This window comes from Heterodontus francisci, unplaced genomic scaffold (assembly GCF_036365525.1).
Source record: "Heterodontus francisci isolate sHetFra1 unplaced genomic scaffold, sHetFra1.hap1 HAP1_SCAFFOLD_823, whole genome shotgun sequence".
In the NCBI taxonomy this organism is placed as follows: Eukaryota; Metazoa; Chordata; class Chondrichthyes; order Heterodontiformes; family Heterodontidae; genus Heterodontus; species Heterodontus francisci.
In genome coordinates, this window is record NW_027141437.1 from 178,240 (window position 1) to 203,181 (window position 24,942).

The 24,942-nt window shown below is 53.6% G+C and overlaps 2 protein-coding genes across 6 annotated transcripts in view; one reads left to right on the forward strand and one right to left on the reverse strand.

The window, feature by feature from the left end:
• Positions 1 to 3,613: 3,613 nt before the first annotated feature.
• On the reverse strand, positions 3,614 to 15,304 carry LOC137363418 (uncharacterized). Of its 3 annotated transcripts, none has more exons than XM_068027244.1 (7): positions 15,209 to 15,304; positions 12,323 to 12,440; positions 11,365 to 11,608; positions 9,736 to 10,090; positions 8,003 to 8,055; positions 3,811 to 3,928; positions 3,614 to 3,701 (listed from the first exon to the last, which is right to left on the reverse strand). In XM_068027244.1, exons 3-6 carry the CDS (start codon positions 11,490 to 11,492, stop codon positions 3,838 to 3,840), a joined length of 627 nt encoding a protein of 208 aa, XP_067883345.1. In that variant the 5' UTR covers positions 11,493 to 11,608; positions 12,323 to 12,440; positions 15,209 to 15,304; the 3' UTR covers positions 3,614 to 3,701; positions 3,811 to 3,837. The 3 variants fall into 3 exon arrangements, with proteins under 3 accessions (XP_067883345.1, XP_067883346.1, XP_067883347.1); XM_068027245.1 differs by having other exon boundaries at positions 15,213 to 15,293; XM_068027246.1 differs by lacking the exons at positions 12,323 to 12,440; positions 15,209 to 15,304 and adding an exon at positions 12,222 to 12,304.
• A 575-nt stretch (positions 15,305 to 15,879) lies between these two features.
• The window catches only part of rusf1 (RUS family member 1), a 46,580-nt gene continuing 37,517 nt past the window's right edge, over positions 15,880 to 24,942 (forward strand). Inside the window, exons 1-4 of one of the 3 annotated variants that reach the window (XM_068027243.1) lie at positions 15,880 to 16,018; positions 18,554 to 18,719; positions 20,319 to 20,396; positions 23,737 to 23,851. In XM_068027243.1, coding sequence (XP_067883344.1) covers positions 18,573 to 18,719; positions 20,319 to 20,396; positions 23,737 to 23,851 — 340 coding nt within the window. In that variant the 5' untranslated portion in view covers positions 15,880 to 16,018; positions 18,554 to 18,572. The remainder of the gene's footprint in view (positions 16,019 to 18,553; positions 18,720 to 20,318; positions 20,397 to 23,736; positions 23,852 to 24,942) is intronic. The other 2 variants (XM_068027242.1, XM_068027241.1) reach the window with 2 other exon arrangements.

The window sequence follows — 24,942 nt, forward strand, 5'->3', positions numbered from 1 at the left end:
TAGAGAGAGAGGGGGCAGAGGCACAGAGAGAGAGAGAGAGAGAGGGGGCAGAGGCACAGAGAGAGAGAGAGAGAGAGGGGGCAGAGGCACAGAGAGAGAGAGAGAGAGAGGGGGCAGAGGCACAGAGAGAGAGAGAGAGAGAGGGGCAGATGGCACAGAGAGAGAGAGAGAGAGAGGGGGCAGAGGCACAGAGAGAGAGAGAGAGAGGGGGCAGAGGCACAGAGAGAGAGAGAGAGAGAGGGGGCAGAGGCACAGAGAGAGAGAGAGAGAGAGAGGGGGCAGAGGCACAGAGAGAGAGAGAGAGAGAGAGGGGGCAGAGGCACAGAGAGAGAGAGAGAGAGGGGCAGAGCACAGAGAGAGAGAGAGAGAGAGGGGGCAGAGGCACAGAGAGAGAGAGAGAGAGAGGGGGCAGAGGCACAGAGAGAGAGAGAGAGAGAGAGAGGGGGCAGAGGCACAGAGAGAGAGAGAGAGAGAGAGAGGGGGCAGAGGCACAGAGAGAGAGAGAGAGAGAGAGAGGGGGCAGAGGCACAGAGAGAGAGAGAGAGAGAGAGAGGGGGCAGAGGCACAGAGAGAGAGAGAGAGAGAGAGAGAGGGGGCAGAGGCACAGAGAGAGAGAGAGAGAGAGAGGGGCAGAGGCACAGAGAGAGAGAGAGAGAGAGAGGGGGCAGAGCACAGAGAGAGAGAGAGAGAGAGAGAGGGGGCAGAGGCACAGAGAGAGAGAGAGAGAGGGGGAGCAGAGGCACAGAGAGAGAGAGAGAGAGAGAGAGGGGGAGCAGAGGCAGAGAGAGAGAGAGGGGGGGGCAGAGGCAGAGAGAGAGAGAGAGGGGGCAGAGGCACAGAGAGAGAGAGAGAGAGAGGGGGCAGAGGCACACAGAGGGAGAGAGAGAGAGAGAGAGGGAGGCAGAGGCACACAGAGGGAGAGAGAGAGAGAGAGGGGGGCAGAGGCACACAGAGGGAGAGAGAGAGAGAGAGAGGGGGGCAGAGGCACACAGAGGGAGAGAGAGGGGGGCAGAGGCACACAGAGGGAGAGAGAGGGGGGCAGAGGCACACAGAGGGAGAGAGAGGGGGCAGAGGCACACAGAGGGAGAGAGAGGGGGGCAGAGGCACACAGAGGGAGAGAGAGGGGGGCAGAGGCACACAGAGGGAGAGAGAGGGGGGCAGAGGCACACAGAGGGAGAGAGAGGGGGGCAGAGGCACACAGAGGGAGAGAGAGGGGGGCAGAGGCACACAGAGGGAGAGAGAGGGGGGCAGAGGCACACAGAGGGAGAGAGAGGGGGGGGCAGAGGCACACAGAGGGAGAGAGAGGGGGGGCAGAGGCACACAGAGGGAGAGAGAGGGGGCAGAGGCACACAGAGAGAGAGAGAGGGGGGGCAGAGGCACACAGAGAGAGAGGGGGGAAGAGGGAGAGGGGCACAGACACAGAATGGGAGAGAGACACACACTCGCACACAGGTCTGATCGTGGTGGGGAAGTGAGGCAGGGAGAGTGAAGCAGACACTTTTGTACTGGGAGAATAAAGACCTGAGCAAGCATGGTGCTGCTGCTGCAGTAGATCAGCCCGTTAGTGGCAGCAGGGCGATATCCACACAGGGGTGGAGGCTCAGTCCCTCAGCTGCCCACAACGGCAGCTGGGCTTTTATAAGCCTCTGCCGTGCTCAAAGACAGACAAAGGGGGAAGGGCGGTGGGGGTGCTGTTTCTGAACTGCCTGCTCCTGGGAGAGATGAAGAGGGAGAGCAGGATGTTTTTTCCCCCGACTCCCCGTCTCCCGAGTCAATGCCTTCCCCTCAGAACAACAGAATTCGAGTACAACGCAAGCCGAGTTTTCCGACCGCACGCCCCGTCTGTCACCATTTCCACCTCCGTGACGTCGCCCCGACTCCGCCCCTATCTCAGCTCATCGGCTGCTGAAACCCTCACCCGAGCCTTCGCTCCCCTCGAGACTCGAACGTTCTGACGCTCTCCCCGGCTGCTCCCTCACATTCCGCCCTCCGTAAACTTCAGCTCATCCCAGAACTCCTGCTGATCCCCCACCCCCCCCCCCCCGCCCCCCGTGTCCGAACTCGCACCGAGTCCCGTTCACCCGTCACCCACTGTGCTTGCTGACCGACACCGGCTCCCGGTCTGGTCACACCTCGATATTAAAATTCTCATCCTCGTTTTCAAATCCCTCCATGGCCCCTCGCTCCCTCCTCCCTATCTCTGTTATCTCCTCCAGCCCCTACAACCCTCCCTATCCCGGTAATCTCCTCCAGCCCCCTACAACCCTCCTATCCCGGTAACCTCCTCCAGCCCCTACAACCCTCCCTATCTCTGTAACCTCCTCCAGCCCCTACAACCCTCCCTATCCCGGTAACCTCCTCCAGCCCCTACAACCCTCCCTATCTCTGTAACCTCCTCCAGTCCCTACACCCTCCCTATCTCTGTAACCTCCTCCAGTCCCTACACCCCTCCCTATCTCTGTAACCTCCTCCAGCTCCTACAACCCTCCCTATCTCTGTAACCTCCTCCAGTCCCTACACCCCTCCCCATCTCTGTAACCTCCTCCAGTCCCTACACCCCTCCCCATCTCTGTAACCTACTCCAGCCCCTCCAACCTTCCCTATTTCTGTAACCTCCTCCAACCCTCCCTATCTCTGTAACCTCCTCCAGCCCCTCAGGGCCCCCTGAGCTGTGGAATTCCCTCCCTCGACTTCTCCCTCCTTTCCCAACACCCGGAACGTGCCAGGTCAGAGGGGCCACAACCTCCCAGTGCCTCGCCTGGCCTCCAAAGCCCATGGCCTCTGCCCGGGGCTTTGAACGTCGCTTGCGCGGAATGCCCCGCACTGCTCACCTCCCCCTCCCCGCGGCGGGGCTCCGCAGCCCCTCGTGTAGTTACCTGGTGGGCGAGGCACCCTGGCGGTCTCGGACGGCGCTCTCCCTGCACCCGGGAATGGGCTGCAGTGCAGACGACGACGACAGCGGGGCACAGCTGCAGCAGCATCTGCCCTCCCTCTTGGCGGCGGTGAGGGAAGCCCCCGCAGGCCGGGAAGACCTCCTTGCGCAGGCAGAGGAGGGCCGGGGGCGGGGGGGCGGCCGGCCAGCTCCCGGGAGGGCTCGGCCCCGCCCAGGGTGTGGCGGCGGTGCCGGGGCTGAGGGGGCTGGGGCCGGGGGAGCGGCGGGCGGCGGCGCGGGTGGGCCGGGAGGTCCGGGCACGAGCGGCTGCGGCTGAGCCGGTGCTGGGGTCCCCAGGGGCCGCGGCGCAGGGCAGCAGTTGGGGTCGGGCTGGCTGCCAGTGCCTCTGATGCCCAGCCGGAGGCCTGGGGGGGCGAGGCCTCCGAGCCGGAGATGGCGATCTGCACCCGGATGTTGACGCCGCTCGGGGCCGGCGAGGTGGCCCCCTCGCTCGGACGACTGGCAGGGGCGGCGGGGGGCCTCCCCCTCCCGGCCGGAGGGCCGGTCGGCGGGATCAGGGTCGGCGGGAGCCCCGGCGGGGGGCTCGGGGCTGGACCAGGCCAGGTGGCTGCGGACAGGGGACAGGAAGATCCCGGCGAAGCTCTCTAGCTTGGACTTGACGTTGCGGATGAAGGGGGAGAGCTTCCAGCGGCTGTAGAGGAGGGCGGGGGGGCCCAGTGGAGGGGGGAGCTGGCAGCGGGAACAGAGAGGGGGCCGGCCTGCGGCGGGTCGCGTCCACCCGGGGGTGTCAGCCAAGCCGCGGCTGGACCTGCGGGGAGAGAAAAGGGGAGAGAGAGAGTTTACAGGCTGGAAATCCCTCGTTCGGTTTTCCCTTCCCCGACTTCCCCCCCCCCACCCTCTCAACCCGCAGAACTCACCTGGGGGACTGCGGTCCGGACACTCCCTCAGCGGGCTGGCTCGGTGTCTTCCTCGTCTTCCGGGCCCCTCAGGCGAGCTGCGGCCCCCGGCTCCGGCGTAGACTTCCAAACGTTCAGCCTAGGGGAGGGAGCGAAGGGGTCATTAGCATCAGGGGCCAAGGTAGGGACGACAGACGCTGCCCTCGGAACCGGCGGCCGGAGAGCGCCTGAGTACGGGCCTCTTACTCCGCAGCGTGCGCGGCTCCAATCGCCATCTTCCGACTCGAGAGAAAAGACAGCGAGACCCGCAGCAAAAAAAAAAAAAGGACATTCGGCCGATCGAGAGCACGACAGTTCCCTTATTTTCCTTCGCAAAATCGGATACCGCGCACGTCATTTGCCAATCCTCGTGGGACCTCACTACCGCCCCTGATCCCGCGAACTCTGACCTTATTTGTTGGTCCATTACTATGCTGGCACCTTGTCTCAAGCTCTTTGCAAGTCTAGATAGATTACATCTGCTGCGTCACCCTGATCTACCCTCTGTTTACTCCTCGAGGTTGGTCAAGCAAGACTTTCCCTTTTGAAATCCTCGCTGACTATTTATTCTGTCCTTTCTTCCGACGTTCTCCTATTCTCCTTTAGTGGGGATTCCATTATCTTTCCTACTACCGACGCTAAGCTAATCCGGTCTATCGTTCCCTGGACGTTTTCCATCAGCCTTTTTGAACATAGGCGTAATGTTAGCCCTCTGACACGGCATCTTTTTCGAAACGATGTATTATAGATAATAATAAGGGAGGCGGTGGTGTTGTGGTATTGTCGCTGGACTAGTAGCCCAGAGACCCAGGGTAATCCCTGGGAGATATGGGTTCGAATCCCACCATGGCAGAAGGTGGAATCTGAATTTAATTAATAAAAAAAAAAATCTGGAATTAAAAAGCTAGTCTAACAATGGCCATGAAACCATTGTCGAGTGTTGTAAAAACCCATCTGGTTCACTAATGTCCTTTAGGGAAGGAAATCTGCTGTCCTTACCTGGTCTGGCCGACATGTGACTCCACAAGCAACAGCCTGACATAGTCATACTCACGGTATCATACCTTACAGACAATGTCCCAGACACTGCCATCACCATCCCGGGTATGTCCTGTCCCACCGGCAGGACAGACCCAACAGAGGTGGTGGCACAGTGGTATACAGTAGGGAGAGAGTTGCCCTGGGAGTCCTCAACATCGACTCCGGACCTCATGAAGCCTCATGGCATCAGGTCAAACATGGACAAGGAAACCTCCTACTGATTACCACCTACCGCCCTCCCTCAGCTGATGAGTCAGTACTCCTCCATGTTGAACAGCACTTGGAGGAAGCACTGAGGGTGGCGAGGGCACAGAATGTACTCTGGGTGGGGGACTTCAATGTCCATCACCAAGAGTGGCTCGGTAGCACCACTACTGACCGAGCTGGCTGAGTCCTAAGGGACATACCTGCTAGACTGGTATGCAGCAGGTAGTGAGGGAACCAAGAGGGGAAAACATACTTGACCTCGTCCTCACCAATCTGCCTGCCGCAGCTGCATCTATCCATGACAGTATTGGTCGGTAGTGACCACCCCACAGTCCTTGTGCAGACAAATTCCTGCCTTCACATTGAGGATACCCTCCATCGTGTTGTTGTGGCACTATCACCGTGCTAAATGGGATAGATTTCGAACAGATCTAACAATGCAAAACTGGGCATCCATGAGGTGCTGTGGGCCATCAGCAGCAGCAGAATTGTACTCAACCTCAATCTGTAATCTCATGGCCCGGCATATCCCCCACTCTACCATTACCATCAAGACAGGAGACCAACCCTGGTTCAATGAAGAGTGCAGGAGGGCATGCCAGGAGCAGCACCAGGCATAACTCAAAATGAGGTGTCAACCTGGTGAAGCTACAACACAGGACTATCTGCGTGCCAAACTGCGGAAGCAGCACACGATAGACAGAGCTAAGCGATCCATAACCAACGGATCAGATCTAAGCTCTGCAGTCCTGCCACATCCAGCCGTGAATGGTGGTGGACAATTAAACAACTAACTGGAGGAGGTGGCTCTACAAATATCCCCATCCTCAATGATGGGAGAGCCAGCACATCAGTGTGAAAGATAAGGCTGAAGCATTTGCAACAATCTTCAGCCAGAAGTGCTGAGTTGATGATCCATCTCGGCCTCCTCCTGAAGTCCCCAGCATCACAGATGCCAGACTTCAGCCAATTCGATTCACTCCACGTGATATCAAGAAACGACTGAAGGCCCTGGATACTGCAAAGGCTATGGGCCCTGACAATATTCAGGCAATAGTACTGAAGACCTGTGCTCCAGAACTTGCTGCACCCCTAGCCAAGCTGTTCCAGTACAGTTACAACACTGGCATCTACACTGCAAATGCGGAACATTACCCAGGTATGTCCTGTACACAAAAAGTCCAACCCGGCCAATTACCGCCCCATTAGTCTACTCTCAATCATCAGTAAAGTGATGGAAGGGGTCATCAACATTGCCAATCAAGCAGCACTTGCTCAGCAATAACCTGCTCAGTGATGCTCAGTTTGGGTTCCACCAGGGCCACTCAGCACCTGACCTCATTACAGCCTTGGTTCAAACATGGACAAAAGAGCTGAACTCCAGAGGTGAGGTGAGAGTGACTGCCCTTGACATCAAGGCAGCATTTGACCGAGTATGGCATCAAGGAGCCCGAGCAAACTGGAGTCAATGGGAATCAGGGGGAAAACTCTCTGCTGGTTGGAGTCATACCGAGCGCAAAGGAAGATGGTTGTGGTTGTTGGAGGTCAATCATCTGAGCTCCAGGACATCACTGCAGGAGTTCCTCAGGGTAGTGTCCTCGGCCCAACCATCTTCAGCTGTTTCATCAATGACCTTCCTTCAATCATAAGGTCAGAAGTGGGGATGTTCACTGATGATTGCACAATGTTCAGCACCATTCGCGATTCCTCAGATACTGAAGCAGTCCGTGTAGAAATGCAGCAAGACCTGGACAATATCCAGGCTTGGGCTGATAAGTGGCAAGTAATATTCGCGATACACAAGTGCCAGGCAATGACCATCTCCAACAAGAGAGAATCTAACCATCTCCCCTTGACATTCAATGGCATTACCATCTCTGAATCCCCCACTATCAACATCCTGGGGGTTACCATTGACCAGAAACTGAACTGGGCCAGCCATATAAATACTGTGGCTACAAGAGCAGATCAGAGGCTGGGAATCCTGAGGTGAGTAACTCACCTCCTGACTCCCCAAAGCCTGTCCACCATCTACAAGGCACAAGTCAGGAGCGTGATGGAATACTCTCCACTTGCCTGGATGGCTGCAGCTCCAACAACACTCAAGAAGCTCGACACCATCCAGGACAAAGCAGCCCACTTGATTGGCACCCCATCCACAAACATTCACTCCCTCCACCACCGACAACACAGTGGCAGCAGTGTGTACCATCTACAAGATGCACTGCAGCAACGCACCAAAGCTCCTTCGACAGCGACCTCTACCACCTAGAAGGACAAGGGCAGCAGACACATGGGACCACTGGCATGTTCCCCTCCGAGTCACACACCATCCTGACTTGGAACTATATCGGCCGTTCCTTCGCTGTCGCTGGGTCAAAATCCTGGAACTCCCTTCCTCACCGCACTCTGGGTGTACCTACCCCACGCGGACTGCAGCGGTTCAAGAAGGCAGCTCACCACCACCTTCTCAAGGGGCAATTAGGGATGGGCAATAAATGCTGGCCTGGAAAGCGACACCCACATCCCATGAAACAAAAATGAATGACAGTGACTCTGCTATCCCTTCCCTCACTACTTTTAAAAAGCAATTCAGCTGGGCTGGGGCTTTATCCTCTGACTTTGAGGAGTGGAATTAATATTTCTCCCCTTTCTAGTTAGAAATGATCGAAACACATGTAGGAGGATGAAGTTTACATCACCTCCATTTGCCACCCCACCCCCCCCCCACCCCCCGCCATCAGAATTGCTGAAGCAAAGTGATTGCCTCATTATGTGTCGGTCGCAAATATCTCCGAACCCTGCGCTTTCAGTGAGCAACTGGCCATATTTGGAAGCAAGTCGAGCCGCCACTTGGCAACCGGGGACATGGACTGAGTGCAGGATCCAGAGGTGGAAATAGAGGGGGAAAAAAAAACCTGCTTACCTTTGGTTCGGAAGTGAGGACTCCGGACTGGGTCTGGGAATCCTCCGCGACACCTGGACACAGAGACAGACACGTTAGCTGGTCTCGCCCAGAGTGATACTGAGTCCCGCAAACGAGGGCAAATCGGATATCATGGCTTTCCCCTCTAGTTCAATATCGGGAAGGCTGAAGCCGTTGTCTCCAGTCCCCGTCACAAACTCCGTTCGCCAGCTACCGACTCCGTCCCTCTCCCTGTCGACTGTCTCAGTCTGAACCCAGACTGTTCGCAACCTCGGTGTCAGATTTAACCCCCGCGGTGAGATTCCGACCATATACCCTCACCGTCACTGACACCGCCTATTTCCACCTCCGGAACGTCGCCCCGACTCCGCCCCCTGTCTCAGCTCATCGGCTGCTGAAACCCTCACCCGTGCCTTCGTTCCCCTCTAGACTCGACCATTCCCGACGCTCTCCCGGCTGCTCTCCCACGTTCCGTCCTCCGTAAACTTCAGCTCATGCCAAAACTCCTGCTGATCCCCCCCCCCCCCACCGCCGCCCCCGCCGTGTCCGAACTCGCACCGAGACCCCGTTCACCCGTCACCCCCCCGGTGCTCGCTGACCTACACCGGCTCCTGGTCCGATAACACCTCGATTTTAAAATTCTCATCCTCGTTTTCAAAATCCCTCCATGGCCCCTTGCTCCCCCCTCCCTATCTCTGTAACCTCCTCCAGTCCCGACAACCCTCCCTATCTCTGTAACCTCCTCCAGTCCCGACAACCCTCCCTATCTCTGTAACCTCCTCCAGCACCCTCCAACCCTCCCTATCTCTGTAACCTCCTCCAGTCCCGACAACCCTTCTTATCTCTGTAACCTCCTCCAGTCCCTCCAACCCTCCCTATCTCTGTAACCACCTCCAGCCCCCTACAACCCCCCCCTATCTCTGTAACCTCCTCCAGACCCTACGACCCTCCGAGATCTCTGCACTCCTCCAATTCCGGCCTCTTGACCATCCCCCGATTCCCATCGCTCCACCATTGGCGGCCGTGCCTTCAGCTGCCTGGGGCCCCGAGCTCTGGGGTTCCCTCCCGAAACCTCCCCGCCTCTCTTTCCTCTTTCAAGATGTTCCTCAAAACCGACCTCTTTCTCTGCGCCTTTGACCATCTGCCCTAATGCGCCCTTATGCAACTCGCCTTTTGTTGACGGCACTATATGAAAGCAGATTATTATTTTTTGAGACGGTGCAGAGCTGACTGACCCTATCGTCCCGGGGATGAGGGACTTTAGTTCACGCGGAGAAGCCTGGGATTGTTCTCCCTCGCGGGGAGAAGGTGAAGAGGAGATTTAATTGAGGGGTTTAAAATCAGGAAGGGGTTTCGCCTGAGTCAATAAGGACAAAGAGTTCCCAGGGGCAGGAGGGGCAGTAACCAGAGGGGCACAGATTGAAACTGATCAGTACAGGAATCGGAGGCGACACGGGGAAAGACATTTTTTTTTGGGGACACAGTGATCCGGAACGCGCAGCCCGAAAGTGTGGTGGAAGCCATATTTACACAATTGTGCATTTATTGTGCAGAATAGAAGTACAAACACATAGCTCCTCACTCAAAAGCCTTTTGTCAGTCTCTGAGTGTCTGCTGAACAGATTAACATCCCAGTGTGTTTAAGCCAGGACTTTCGCTTGGAACCTCCCCAGGGACAAGTCAACAAGCGTGCAGCAAATCCCCACCGCCCCGGGCTCGGGGGGAGAACTCACCCCATTGCTCGCGATCCTCATCGGCGTCTCGAAGGTGGTCCCGTGGTCGGTGCCGGGGAGGCAGTTCTCCAGGGTGACGGAGAGGACCCTGCCGGACTCCCGCTCCAGCGGGGAGCAGGACGCGTGCGTCCTCGGCGGCCTCCGGCGCTTGGCAGCGAGGCGGGACGGTCTGCCCGCCTCGGGCAGAGGGGGCACTGGACACAGCTGCTCCAGGACGGGTGTCAGGGCCAAGGCCCGAGAGAAGGCGGGGGGCTCGTCCGCCCGCCTGGGTAAGGGGGACCCGGCCAGCGGGGTGCAGTGGCGCTGCTCCGAAGCGGCGACGGGCTCAATCCCTGCTCCGACGGTGCCTGTAGGACTGCAGAGAGAGAGAGAGAGAGGGAAAAAAAAACATGGCAGATCAGACTGAAACAAGCAGGGAGATCAGAAACCCCCATCAACCCCCAGAATGTGACTGACCCTGTATCTAACAGACTGTGACACCCAGTCCCAGAGGGGGAAAGGACAGTGTATCTAACAGACTGTGACACCCGGTCTCAGAGGGGGAAAGGACAGTGTATCTAACGCACTGTGTCACCTGGTCCCAGAGGGGGGAAAAGGACAGTGTATCTAACACACTGTGACACCCAGTCCCAAAGGGGGAAAGGACAGTGTATCTAACAGACTGTGACACCCAGTCCCAGAGGGGGAAAGGACAGTGTATCTAACAGACTGTGACACCCAGTCCCAGAGGGGGAAAGGACAGTGTATCTAACGCACTGTGTCACCTGGTCCCAGAGGGGGGAAAAGGACAGTGTATCTAACACACTGCGACACCCGGTCTCAGAGGGGGAAAGGACATTGTATCTAACACACTGTGACACCCGGTCCCAGAGGGGGAAAGGACAGTGTATCTAACACACTGTGACACCCGGTCCCAGAGGAGGAAAGGACAGTGTATCTAACGCACTGTGTCACCTGGTCCCAGAGGGGGGAAAGGACAGTGTATCTAACACACTGTGACACCCGGTCTCAGAGGGGGAAAGGACAGTGTATCTAACGCACTGTGACACCCAGTCCCAGAGGAGGAAAGGACAGTGTATCTAACGCACTGTGTCACCTGGTCCCAGAGGGGGGAAAGGACAGTGTATCTAACACACTGTGACACCCGGTCCCAGAGGGGGAAAGGACAGTGTATCTAACACACTGTGACGCCCGGTCTCAGAGGGGGAAAGGACAGTGTATCTAACACACTGTGACACCCGGTCTCAGAGGGGGAAAGGACAGTGTATCTAACACACTGCGACACCCGGTCTCAGAGGGGGAAAGGACAGTGTATCTAACACACTGTGACACCCGGTCCCAGAGGAGGAAAGGACAGTGTATCTAACGCACTGTGTCACCTGGTCCCAGAGGGGGGAAAGGACAGTGTATCTAACACACTGTGACACCCAGTCCCAGAGGAGGAAAGGACAGTGTATCTAACGCACTGTGTCACCTGGTCCCAGAGGGGGGAAAGGACAGTGTATCTAACACACTGTGACACCCGGTCCCAGAGGGGGAAAGGACAGTGTATCTAACACACTGTGACACCCGGTCCCAGAGGGGGGAAAAGGACAGTGTATCTAACGCACTGTGTCACCCGGTGCCCACCTGTACGGCCTCTGACACTGTCTCTTGCTGCAGTCGGCCTGCGCGGAGGATTGGCGAATGCGCGGCCTGCGCAGGGTCACGTACGGAGCGGTGCAGGGCTCGGCCGGCAGCTCCAGCTCAGCGTCCATGTCCTTCAGAGAGTAAGCGGCGAAGAGCTCGTGTGCCCGGGGCGTGCGGATTCTCAACGCCAGCCCTCGGCTTGTCCGGCGGGCATTGGCGAGACTGGAGGGTCCCCTCTGGCCTTCTGGGAGAAGCAGCAACAAAAAAAAAAACACATACAGCAATCAGTTACTTTCGAAACAAGGAAAAAGACACGCCGCTTTTTTGTTTGGTTTTTCTGATTGCGAATGAGTTATCGTGACGCGCTGGGTGAGACTAGTTCGGCAAGCCTCGGGTGCGGACGCAGCTGGGATCCCTCCCGCTCTTGCTGCCTCGCGTTCTGAGAAAGACAGCGCGACTCCTGAACGTCTCGGCGGCCGAACCCGACCCGGTGACAGATGCTGAGGGGGCTTACCGACGCAGTGTTCCAATCGAACACACACACACAGACACGTGCACAGAGGAGACGCATTACGTCAGGTTGACAGATCGGGGTGGGACAGAAATTGAGAGAAAGCTTGCGGTGTTAAATCACCTATAATTACAGGCTGACGCCGGAGGAAAGGATTTGAAAGCACTGTGACACCTGGACCAGGTGCTAACAACAATGGCAGCCAGGCACTCCCCCACCCCCAGCCCCATCCCCTTCCCTTCCCCAACCAGTTCTGGTTGACAGGCCAAGGGAAATGATTATAAAGCCCACCAACGCCTGCAGCTACACCTTGCCGCACCAGCTTTCGGCGAGGCCCCTTACTTACTGCCTGCCCCGCACTCAATGCCGACGCGTGGAAATTTGGGCTATTTTTGCCCTGGGGGGTGGGGGGGGGGGGGGGGGGGGGGCTCTCTCATCTGGACTTGCCACTGCTGTCGGGAGTGCGTCTCCGGCGCTAATGGGCAGCAGTCGATCTTCCAATCCCAGTCGGACGCGGAGCAAGGAAAGGAAGCAGCTGGGAATTACGCAGGTGGTCAGGCAGCATCTGTCGAGAGAGAGAGAGAGAGAGAGAGAGGAAAAAAAGAGGGTTAAAACATTTCGGGTCGGTGACTCCTCGACGCGGTTTCTGCGGATGCCTTACCCGCCGCACATTTGATTCCAGATTTTTAGCTTTTCCACGGGCTATAATTATTCAGAAAGAACTAACTAGTTACTGGTCAGTAATGTTTCTGTTACAGCTATAATTATAACCAGCTAGATACTGGAGTACTGCTGAAAACAGTAATATTAGTTGCTTTTCCTTACGTTGGCATTCTTGCGAATTGTCCTGACGAGTGCAAGATGAAAAGCTTCGACAAAATGTCTCTGTTTTCATCCATACTCAGATTCTGTACTAGCAAACGACTATTAGCTAGTTACTGGTCAGTAATATTAGTTACAGCTATAATGAATTACAGGTAGCTTGTTATTAGTCAGTAATATTTCAGTTACGGTCATAATTAATTATAACCAGCTGAGTACTGGTCAGTAATATTTCAGTTACAGCTGTAATTTATAACTAGTTTAGTTTAGATTTAGTTTAGAGATACAGCACTGAAACAGGCCCTTCGGCCCACCGAGTCTGTGCCGACCATCAACCACCCCTTTTTACTAATCCTACACTAATCCCATATTCCCAACAAACATCCCCACCTGTCCCTATATTTCCCTACCACCTAACTATACTAGTGACAATTTATAATGGCCAATTAACCTATCAACCTGCAAGTCTTTTGGCTTGTGGGAGGAAACCGGAGCACCCGGAGAAAACCCACGCAGACACAGGGAGAACTTGCAAACTCCACACAGGCAGTACCCGGAATCGAACCCGGGTCCCTGGAGCTGTGAGGCTGCGGTGCTAACCACTGCGCCACTGTGCCGCCCCTAGTTGGGTATTGGTCAGTAATATTTCACAGCTATAACGAATTATAACTAACTAGGTACTAGTCAATAATATTCCAGTTACAGCTGTAGTTAACTAACTAGCTAGATACTGGTCAGGAATATGACAGTTACAACTATAATTATTCAGTTACAGCTAGCTAATTACTAGTCAGTAATATCAGTTACAGCTATAATGAATTCTCAGTAGCTTGTTACTAGTCAGTAATATTTCAGTTACATCTATAAATAATTAAAAGTAACTAGTAGTGGTCAGTAATATTCCAGTTACAGCCAATAATTAATAACTAACTAGTTACTGGTCAGTAATGTTTCAGTTGCAGCTCTGATCAATAACTAACTAGTTACCGGTCGGTAATGTTTCAGTTGCAGCTCTGATCAATAACTAACTAGTTACCGGTCGGTAATGTTTCAGTTGCAGCTCTGATCAATAACTAACTAGTTACCGGTCGGTAATGTTTCAGTTACAGCTCTGATCAATAACTAACTAGTTACCGGTCGGTAATGTTTCAGTTGCAGCTCTGATCAATAACTAACTAGTTACCGGTCGGTAATGTTCCAGTTACAGCTCTGATCAATAACTAACTAGTTACCGGTCGGTAATGTTTCAGTTACAGCTCTGATCAATAACTAACTAGTTACTGGTCGGTAATGTTCCATTTACAGCCATAATTAATAACTAGTTACTGGTCAATAATCCAGTTACAACCCATAATTAACAATTAGTTACTGGTCGGTAATATTCCAGTTAAAGCTATAATTAATAACTAACTAGTTACCGGTCGGTAATGTTCCAGTTACAGCTCTGATCAATAACTAAATAGTTACTGGTCGGTAATATTCCAGTTAAAGCTATAATTAATAACTAACTAGTTACCGGTCGGTAATGTTCCAGTTACAGCTCTGATCAATAACTAACTAGCTACTGGTCGGTAATGTTCCAGTTACAGCCATAATTAATAACTAGTTACTGGTCAATAATCCAGTTACAACCCATAATTAATAACTAGTTACTGGTCAATAATCCAGTTACAACCCATAATTAATAACTAGTTACTGGTCAATAATCCAGTTACAGCCATAATTAATAACTAGTTACTGGTCAATAATCCAGTTACAGCCATAATTAATAACTAGTTACTGGTCAATAATCCAGTTACAACCCATAATTAATAACTAGTTACTGGTCAATAATCCAGTTACAACCCATAATTAATAACTAGTTACTGGTCAATATTCCAGTTACAGCCATAATTAATAACTAGTTACTGGTCAATAATCCAGTTACAGCCATAATTAATAACTAGTTACTGGTCAATAATCCAGTTACAACCCATAATTAATAACTAGTTACTGGTCAATAATCCAGTTACAGCCATAATTAATAACTAGTTACTGGTCAATAATCCAGTTACAACCCATAATTAATAACTAGTTACTGGTCAATAATCCAGTTACAGCCATAATTAATAACTAGTTACTGGTCAATAATCCAGTTACAACCCATAATTAATAACTAGTTACTGGTCAATAATCCAGTTACAGCCATAATTAATAACTAGTTACTGGTCAATAATCCAGTTACAACCCATAATTAATAACTAGTTACTGGTCAATAATCCAGTTACAGCCATAATTAATAACTAGTTACTGGTCGGTAATGTTTCAGTTACAACTATATTTAATTATAACTAGCTGGTAACTAGGCAGTCATACTTTAGTTAGCTAGTTACCAGCTAGTTACTGTTAACCAGCCCAGCAGCCTGGCCCGCTATCATCAGGTCAGTGCGAGTTAAGGCAGCTAGCTTCTAGTCAGTGCTAATCCAACCAGCCGCTGGTTGCTTTCCCACCCCACCCACAGGTCTCACTCACCCACCCGGGGCCTCGGCCTCTCCTTCAGCCTCGCCCGCTCCGTCCTGCCTCTCCGGCCGCTCCCCTTCCAACTGCGACCCGGCGGCTCTCGGCCCGCTGGCCCCGCCCCTCTCCCGCTCCCATTGGCCGCTTCCGTCAGTCCCCGCCCACCGCCGGCTTCCCTCCTCCCCCCCCCATTGGCTGAGGCTGGCCCCGCCCCGCCGGAACGCGGCGGCCCCGCAGGGAGGGTGTGGGGACGGTGGGGGTTTGGTGGTTGTTGGCTGCCGATTGGCTGGCGTCGGCGGCTCCGGCTTTCCGATTGGTCGAGAGGTGGTCGGTTGTTTATGTGGCGGGTTGTCCGCTTGTGAGCGCTCGTTCCATTGGTCGGCGGCCCAAAGAAGGTGGGGGCGCTTTGTCTCTGCGGTTCCGATTGGACCGTGTTCCTCTCCCCCCCTCCCCCCAACTCCCATTGTGCGCCGGCCGCGCTGATTGGACAGAAAGCTCTCTTTCACCGCCCCCCCCCCTCCCCCACCTCCACCCGCCCTTTAAACTCCCGACCATTTGACCGGCCTACGTAAGCAAGGGGGGTGGGGCCGTCCGCCTGCCCGCCGCGTCGGCCATTCCGATTGGCCGAGGTGAGCTGAGGGAGGAGCGCATGCGCGGTGCCGATCGCCGCCACGCGCCGCGTCGGTTGGAGGCGTCGGGTTCAAAAAACAACGTCTACTGCGCGCGCAGCTTGGGTAGAGGGACCAATAGGAAACTGGCTTACATCGAGGGGACCAATAGCGAGGAGGCTTACATCGAGTGGCCCTCGAGGAGGGAGCGAGGCGGGTGAGTACAGTCATCCTTTCGGGGAGAGGAGTGGGGACCTATAGATTCTATACATTCCAGGGGAGAGGAGCGGGGACGTATAGATTCTATACATTACAGGGGAGAGGAGTGGGGACGTATAGATTCTATACATGCCAGGGGGAGAGGAGCGGGGACGTATAGATTCTATACATTACAGGGGAGAGGAGCGGGGACGTATAGATTCTATACATTACAGGGGAGAGGAGTGGGGACGTATAGATTCTATACATGCCAGGGGGAGAGGAGCGGGGACGTATAGATTCTATACATTACAGGGGAGAGGAGTGGGGACGTATAGATTCTATACATGCCAGGGGAGAGGAGCGGGGACGTATAGATTCTATACATTACAGGGGAGAAGAGTGGGGACGTATAGATTCTATACATGCCAGGGGGAGAGGAGCGGGGACGTATAGATTCTATACATTACAGGGGAGAGGAGTGGGGGCGTATAGATTCTATACATTCCAGGGGAGAGGAGCGGGGACGTATAGATTCTATACATTCCAGGGGAGAGGAGCGGGGGGACGTATAGATTCTATACATTCCAGGGGGAGAGGAGTGGGGACGTATAGATTCTATACATTCCAGGGGAGAAGAGCGGGGACGTATAGATTCTATACATTACAGGGGAGAGGAGTGGGGATGTATAGATTCTATACATTCCAGGGGAGAGGAGCGGGGACGTATAGATTCTATACATTCCATGGGGGGGGAGCGGGGACGTATAGATTCTATACATTCCAGGGGAGAGGAGCGGGGACGTATAGATTCTACACATTACAGGGGAGAGGAGTGGGGACGTATAGATTCGATACATTACAGGGGAGAGGAGCGGGGACGTATAGATTCTATACATTACAGGGAGAGAGGGGGATGTATAGATTCTATACATTCCAGGGGAGAGGAGTGGGGGACGTATAGATTCTATACATTACAGGGGAGGAGTGGGGGGCGTATAGATTCTATACATTACAGGGGAGAGGAGTGGGGACGTATAGATTCTATACATTCCCGGGGAGAGGAGTGGGGACATATAGATTCGACACATTACAGAGGAGAGGAATGGGGACGTATAGATTCTGTACATTACGGGGACGAGGAGTGGGGGCGTATAGCTTCTTTACATTACAGGGGAGAGGAGTAGGGACGTATATATTCTATACAGTACAGGGGAGAGAGGAGCGGGGATGCATATATTCTATACACTACAGGGTGAGAGAGAGAGAGAGGAGTGGGGACATATAGATTCTATACATTACAGGGGCGAGGAGTGGGACATATAGATTCTATACATTACAGGGGAGAGGAGTGGGGACATAAATTCTATACATTACAGGGGAGAGGTGTCAGGGTGAGTACATTCTATACATTACAGAGGAGAGGAGTGAGGACATATAGATTCTATGCATGACAGGAAAGAGGAATGAGAACATATGCATTATGTACACTACAAGGGAGTGGATTGCGGATATATAGATTCTATAGGGAGAGGAGTGAGGACATATATATTCTACACATCAAGGGAGGACTTATATATTACATACGTTATAGGTAGAGCAGAGTGAGAGTCTATACAGAATAAGGACATATACAATCTATAGGGCAGAGGAGTGAGGTCATATAGATTCTATACATCACAGGGGAGGGGAGTGAGGACATATACATCATAGGGGGAGAGGAGTGTGGGTATATACATTAAAAACAGTGTAAGTACCCCGAAGAAGGGGAGAGGAGGGCCTGTCACAACCTCAGCAGGTCCCACAAGCCAATGAGATACTTTTATAAGTGTGGTCACTGGTGTGATGTAGGAAATGCAGCAACCAATGAGCACACAGCAAGATCCCACAAACAGCAAATGTGAGAACAACCCAGATCATCTGTTCTTGTAATTTGGATTGTGGGATAGATATTGACCCCAGGACATATAGATGATATATTATAAACACAGTAAAAATCACTGTGATACCGAGTAAAGCTCCATCTACACTGTCCCCATCAAACACTCCCAGGACAGGTACAGTACGGGGGTTAGATACAGAGTAAAGCTCCCTCTACAGTGTCCCCCATCAAACACTCCCAGGACAGGTACAGTACAGGGGTTAGATCCTTCGGAAGTGTAGTCACTGTCGTCGTGTAGGAAATGCAGTGGACGGCACGCGCACAGCAAGATCCCACGCACACAGCAAGCTGACCCAAGGACCAGATCAACGATATTCTGAGGTGCCGGTCGTGGGAATAAATAGTGGGCGAGAATTCCCCTCTGCGCACGTCCCAGTGCACAGCCGGGAGGGGGCTTCTCATTCCCGAAGACGGCACCTCTGACAGTGCAGCGCTCCCCCCCGGCACCTCAGCAGAGATGTATGGGGATTGCGTCCCCAGAGTGATGCCCCGCCGAGGCACGGCCGACGGCAAACGGGGGCGGGAGCGCCCGTGGGCTCCTGACATTCCCAGCCGGTTCCTCTTTAACTGATATCTTTTCTGCTCTTACCTTCCCCCCCCCCCCCCTCCCAGCCACCCCCGATAGACCGCAATGGCCGAGAAGGCGACGGGCGTCCTCTGCTCAGAGCGGTATAGCACGCGCCGGGCTTGGCGCTACGTCCAACTGGAAGGCGGGGAGCTCGTCCGAAGGGCGGAACAAGCGGAGCGGGTCTCGCGGTCCGTGGCTGTCTGGTTCACGGTAAGTCCCGAGTCGGGCGTCGGCGGAGCGTCTGAATTTGGTGTTGGTGGAGGGAATGTTCATATATGTTTATATATTATATATATATTTCATATCTCAAACACGAAAGTCGGAGGAAAACAGAACAAGCTGGGAGGAACAATGGACACCCCTCATAATTTTGAACACTTCTGTTATGTTGTCCCCACTGCTGCTCGAAAGGGAAGTGACCCCAGCTTCTCCAGTTCCTCCCTGTTAACTGAACTCCCTCATCCCTGGGACCATTCTCGACAATCCCCTTCGCACCCTCTCCGAGGTCCTTCCCGAAGGACGAGCTTATCCACTTTGGCGGGAGGAACAGATGTGCAGAGTATTTCATAAATGGGAGGAGGTGAGAAAGCGTGGACGTACAAAGGGACCTTTGACCTCAATAAGTCACTGAAAGCTAATGTGCAGGTGCAGCAAGCAATTCGGAAGGCGAATGGGATGTCAGCCTTTATCGCAGGAGGTTTTGAGTACAGGAGTAGTGAAGTCTTGCTTCAATTGTCTCGAACCTTAGTTAGACCACACCTGGAGTACTGTGTGCCCTTACCTTAGGAAGGATATTATTGCCATAGAGGGAGTGCGACGAAGGTTCACCAGACTCGTTCCCCGGATGGCGGGACTGTCCGATGGAGAGAGATTGGTGAAACTGGGCCTGTATTCTCTCGAGTTTCGAAGATTGAGAGGTGATCTCATTGAAACCTGCAAATTACTGAAAGGGTAGGTGCAGCTAAGATGTTTCTCCTGGTCGGGGAGTCTAGAACCAGGGGAGACAATTTCAAAATAAGGGGGAAGCCGCTTGGGACCGAGATGAGGAGAAATGTCACTACTCAGAGGGTTGTGAATCTTTGGAATTCTCGACCCCAGAGGGCTGTGGAAGCTCAGTCATTGAGTATGTTTAAAGCAGAGATTGACAGATTTATCCTTATCGAGGTATCGTGAACACACCTCCTGAAACCAACCTACTGGACGGTCAGCACTTAGCACCTTTTAATCTCTTTCCTCTGTGACCTGCCTGGTCCAGACAGATCCACTCAGCGCTGGTGTGATTTCCGTTACTGAGAACAATGAACTCCGCCAAGGTGAGGTATTCCAGGCCCCAGAGCTGATATACACGACAAATGTTTGAAATTGACGCCTTGGAATGCAGCCTGCCCCTGTGTGCTTTGTGTTGGGTTCTGGCTCTCGTTCACAGTACCAGTGTCGGTGGTCGGGGTGGGGTTCCTTCCCCATACTCCACATAGTCCAGTTTTAAAGTCCAGATTGGGGGAGCGGGGGGGTGGGGGGGGGAATTCTGACCCTACACTTATCTAAACCTGTCAGAATCTCGTACCCCTCGAGTAAATCTTCCCCCCGCCACCCCCTCAATCTCCTTCGCTCCAGGGAGAACAAACCACCAGCGTCTCCAACCTAACCTTGTAACTAAAATGCCATGGTAAATCTCCTCCACACCCTCTCGGGGACCCTCACGTCCTTCCCCGAGACTGGCGACCGCAATAAGACAGAATAATCCACTTGAGGCCGAACCAGAGCGTTATAAATGTTCAGCATAACTTCCTTGCTGTGTCTGTGTTTCAGTCAGTCTTCCTGCCACAAGGATATCCCGACAGTGTGAGCGATGACTATCTCACTTACCAGATCTGGGACACTGTGCAGGTCAGTGATCGATCAGAAGCTCAACATTCAGAGGGGATAGGCTTCGAGACACACAGATATTGTCTGTAACATACTGTGACACCTGGTTCCAGAGGGGGAAAGGAGAGTGTATCTAACACACCGTGACACCCTGTCCCAGAGGGGGGAAAGGACAGTGTGTCGAACGCACTGTGACACCCGGTCCCAGAGGGGGAAAGGACAGTGTATCTAACACACTGTGACACCCAGTCCCAGAGGGGGAAAGGACAGTGTATCTAACACACTGTGACACCCTGTCCCAGAGGGGGAAAGGACAGTGTATCTAACACACTGTGACACCCTGTCCCAGAGGGGGAAAGGACAGTGTGTCAAACACACTGTGACACCCAGTCCCAGAGGGGGAAAGGACAGTGTGTCAAACACACTGTGACACCTGGTTCCAGAGGGGGAAAGGACAGTGTATCTAACACACTGTGACACCCGCTCCCAGAGGGGGAAAGGACAGTGTATCTAACACACTGTGACACCCTGTCCCAGAGGGGGAAAGGACAGTGTATCTAACACACTGTGACACCCTGTCCCAGAGGGGGAAAGGACAGTGTATCTAACACACTGTGACACCCGGTCCCAGAGGGGGAAAGGACAGTGTATCTAACACACTGTGACACCCTGTCCCAGAGGGGGAAAGGATAGTGTATCTAACACACTGTGACACCCGGTCCCAGAGGGGGAAAGGACAGTGTATCTAACACACTGTGACATCCGGTCCCAGAGGGGGAAAGGACAGTGTATCTAACACACTGTGATACCCGGTCCCAGAGGGGGAAATGACAGTGTATCTAACACACTGTGACACCTGGTTCCAGAGGGGGAAAGGACAGTGTATCTAACACACTGTGATACCCGGTCCCAGAGGGGGAAATGACAGTGTATCTAACACACTGTGACACCTGGTTCCAGAGGGGGAAAGGACAGTGTATCTAACACACTGTGACACCTGGTTCCAGAGGGGGAAAGGACAGTGTATCTAACACACTGTGACACCCGGTCCCAGAGGGGGAAAGGACTGTGTATCTAACACAGTGTGACACCCAGTCCCAGAGGGGGAAAGGACAGTGTATCTAACACACTGTGACACCCGGTCCCAGAGGGGGAAAGGACAGTGTATCTAACACAGTGTGACACCCAGTCCCAGAGGGGGAAAGGACAGTGTATCTAACACACTGTGACATCCGGTCCCAGAGGGGGAAAGGACAGTGTATCTAACACACTGTGATACCCGGTCCCAGAGGGGGAAATGACAGTGTATCTAACACACTGTGACACCTGGTTCCAGAGGGGGAAAGGACAGTGTATCTAACACACTGTGACACCCGGTCCCAGAGGGGGAAAGGACAGTGTATCTAACACACTGTGATACCCGGTCCCAGAGGGGGAAATGACAGTGTATCTAACACACTGTGACACCTGGTTCCAGAGGGGGAAAGGACAGTGTATCTAACACACTGTGACACCTGGTTCCAGAGGGGGAAAGGACAGTGTATCTAACACACTGTGACACCCAGTCCCAGAGGGGGAAAGGACAGTGTATCTAACACACTGTGACACCTGGTTCCAGAGGGGGAAAGGACAGTGTATCTAACACACTGTGACACCCGGTCCCAGAGGGGGAAAGGACAGTGTATCTAACACAGTGTGACACCCGGTTCCAGAGGGGGAAAGGACAGTGTATCTAACACACTGTGACACCCGGTCCCAGAGGGGGAAAGGACAGTGTATCTAACGCACTGAGACACCCGGTTTCAGAGGGGGAAAGGACAGTGTATCTAACACACTGTGACACCTGGTTCCAGAGGGGGAAAGGACAGTGTATCTAACACACTGTGACACCTGGTTCCAGAGGGGGAAAGGACAGTGTATCTAACACACTGTGACACCTGGTTCCAGAGGGGGAAAGGACAGTGTATCTAACGCACTGAGACACCCAGTCCCAGAGGGGGAAAGGACAGTGTATCTAACACACTGTGACACCCAATCCCAGAGGGGGAAAGGACAGTGTATCTAACACACTGTGACACCCGGTCCCAGAGTGGGAAAGGACAGTGTATCTAACACACTGTGACACCCAATCCCAGAGGGGGAAAGGACAGTGTATCTAACACACTGTGACACCCGGTCCCAGAGGGGGAAAGGACAGTGTATCTATTACACTGTGACACCTGGTTCCAGAGGGGGAAAGGACAGTGTATCTAACACACTGTGACACCCGGTCCCAGAGAGGGAAAGGACAGTGTATCTAACACACTGAGACACCCGGTTCCAGAGGGGGAAAGGACAGTGTATCTAACACACTGTGATACCCGGTCCCAGAGGGGGAAAGGACAGTGTATCTAACGCACTGTGACACCCAGTCCCAGAGGGGGGAAAGGACAGTGTATCTAACACACTGTGACACCCGGTCCCAGAGGGGGAAAGGACAGTGTATCTAACACACTGTGACACCCGGTCCCAGAGGGGGAAAGGACAGTGTATCTAACGCACTGTGACACCCAGTCCCAGAGAGGGAAAGGACAGTGTATCTAACGCACTGAGACACCCGGTTCCAGAGGGGGAAAGGACAGTGTATCTAACACACTGTGACACCCAGTCCCAGAGGGGGAAAGGACAGTGTATCTAACACACTGTCACACCCAGTCCCAGAGAGGGAAAGGACAGTGTATCTAACGCACTGAGACACCCGGTTCCAGAGGGGGAAAGGACAGTGTATCTAACGCACTGAGACACCCGGTTCCAGAGGGGGAAAGGACAGTGTATCTAACGCACTGTGACACCCGGTCCCAGAGGGGGGAAAGGACAGTGTATCTAACGCACTGTCACACCCAGTCCCAGAGAGGGAAAGGACAGTGTATCTAACGCACTGTGACACCCGGTCCCAGAGGGGGGAAAGGACAGTGTATCTAACGCACTGTGACACCCGGTCCCAGAGGGGGGAAAGGACAGTGTATCTAACGCACTGTGACACCCGGTCCCAGAGGGGGAAAGGACAGTGTATCTAACGCACTGTGACACCCGGTCCCAGAGAGGGAAAGGACAGTGTATCTAACGCACTGTGACACCCGGTCCCAGAGGGGGGAAAGGACAGTGTATCTAACGCACTGTGACACCCGGTCCCAGAGGGGGAAAGGACAGTGTATCTAACGCACTGTGACACCCGGTCCCAGAGGGGGAAAGGACAGTGTATCTAACGCACTGTGACACCCGGTCCCAGAGCGGGGGGAAAGGACAGTGTATCTAACACACTGTGACAGAATTACCTGGCCGAGTTCACCGAAGCTGATGTGGTCTCTATTTCTGATGATAGGCGTTTGCCAGCAGCATAACGGGTACCCTTGCCACACAGGCAATATTGAAGGGTGTGGGGGTCGGGGACAACACGGCCACTGTTGCTGGAGCCTCCATAACCTGGATACTGAAAGGTAAATTGTGCAACTTGTCTGACTAAGGGAGGCACTGAGTCCCCTACCTCTCAGGGAGACAGCTGTGCAGTGACTGGTGTCTCTCAGTCCCTCTCTCTCAACCCCTGAGAGAGAGGGACTGAGAGACACCAGTCAGTGTACAGATATCACCCTGAGAGAGAGGGACTAAGAGACACCAGTCAGTGTACAGATATCACCCTGAGAGAGAGAGGGAGTGTGAGACACCAGTCAGTCTACAGATATCACCCTGAGAGAGAGGGACTGAGAGACACCAGTCAGTGTACAGATATCACCCTGAGAGAGAGAGACTAAGAGACACCAGTCAGTGTACAGATATCACCCTGAGAGAGAGGGACTGAGAGACTCCAGTCAGTGTGCAGATATCACCCTGAGAGAGAGGGGACTGGGAGACTCCAGTCATTGTACAGATATCACCGTGAGACAGAGGGGACTGAGAGACACCAGTCAGTTTACAGATATCACCCTGAGAGAGAGGGACTGAGAGACACCAGTCAGTGTACAGATATCTCCCTGAGAGAGAGAGGGAGTGTGAGACACCAGTCAGTCTACAGATATCACCCTGAGAGAGAGGGACTAAGAGACACCAGTCAGTGTACAGATATCACCCTGAGAGAGAGGGACTGAGAGACTCCAGTCAGTGTGCAGATATCACCCTGAGAGAGAGGGGACTGGGAGACTCCAGTCATTGTACAGATATCACCGTGAGACAGAGGGGACTGAGAGACACCAGTCAGTTTACAGATATCACCCTGAGAGAGAGGGACTGAGAGACACCAGTCAGTGTACAGATATCTCCCTGAGAGAGAGGGACTGAGAGACACCAGTCAGTGCACAGATATCACCCTGAGAGAGAGAGGGACTGAGAGACACCAGTCAGTGTACAGATATCACCCTGAGAGAGAGGGGACTGAGAGACACCAGTCAGTTTACAGATATCTCCCTGAGAGAGGGACTGAGAGACACCAGTCAGTGTACAGATATCACCCTGAGAGAGAGGGACTGAGAGACACCAGTCAGTGTACAGATATCACCCTGAGAGAGAGGGACTGAGAGACACCTGTCAGTGTACA

Bases quoted from the DNA above. Each gene is read 5' to 3' on its own strand.
- LOC137363418 (XM_068027244.1), bottom strand. From the start codon at position 11,492: ATGGACGCTGAGCTGGAGCTGCCGGCCGAGCCCTGCACCGCTCCGTAC. The intron at 8,056-9,735 runs GTGAGTTCTCCC...CTCTGTGTCCAG, and splicing joins TGAGGATCGCGAGCAATGGG to GTGTCGCGGAGGATTCCCAG. The intron at 3,929-8,002 runs GTAAGCAGGTTT...TCCCTCCCCTAG, and splicing joins TCCTCACTTCCGAACCAAAG to GCTGAACGTTTGGAAGTCTA.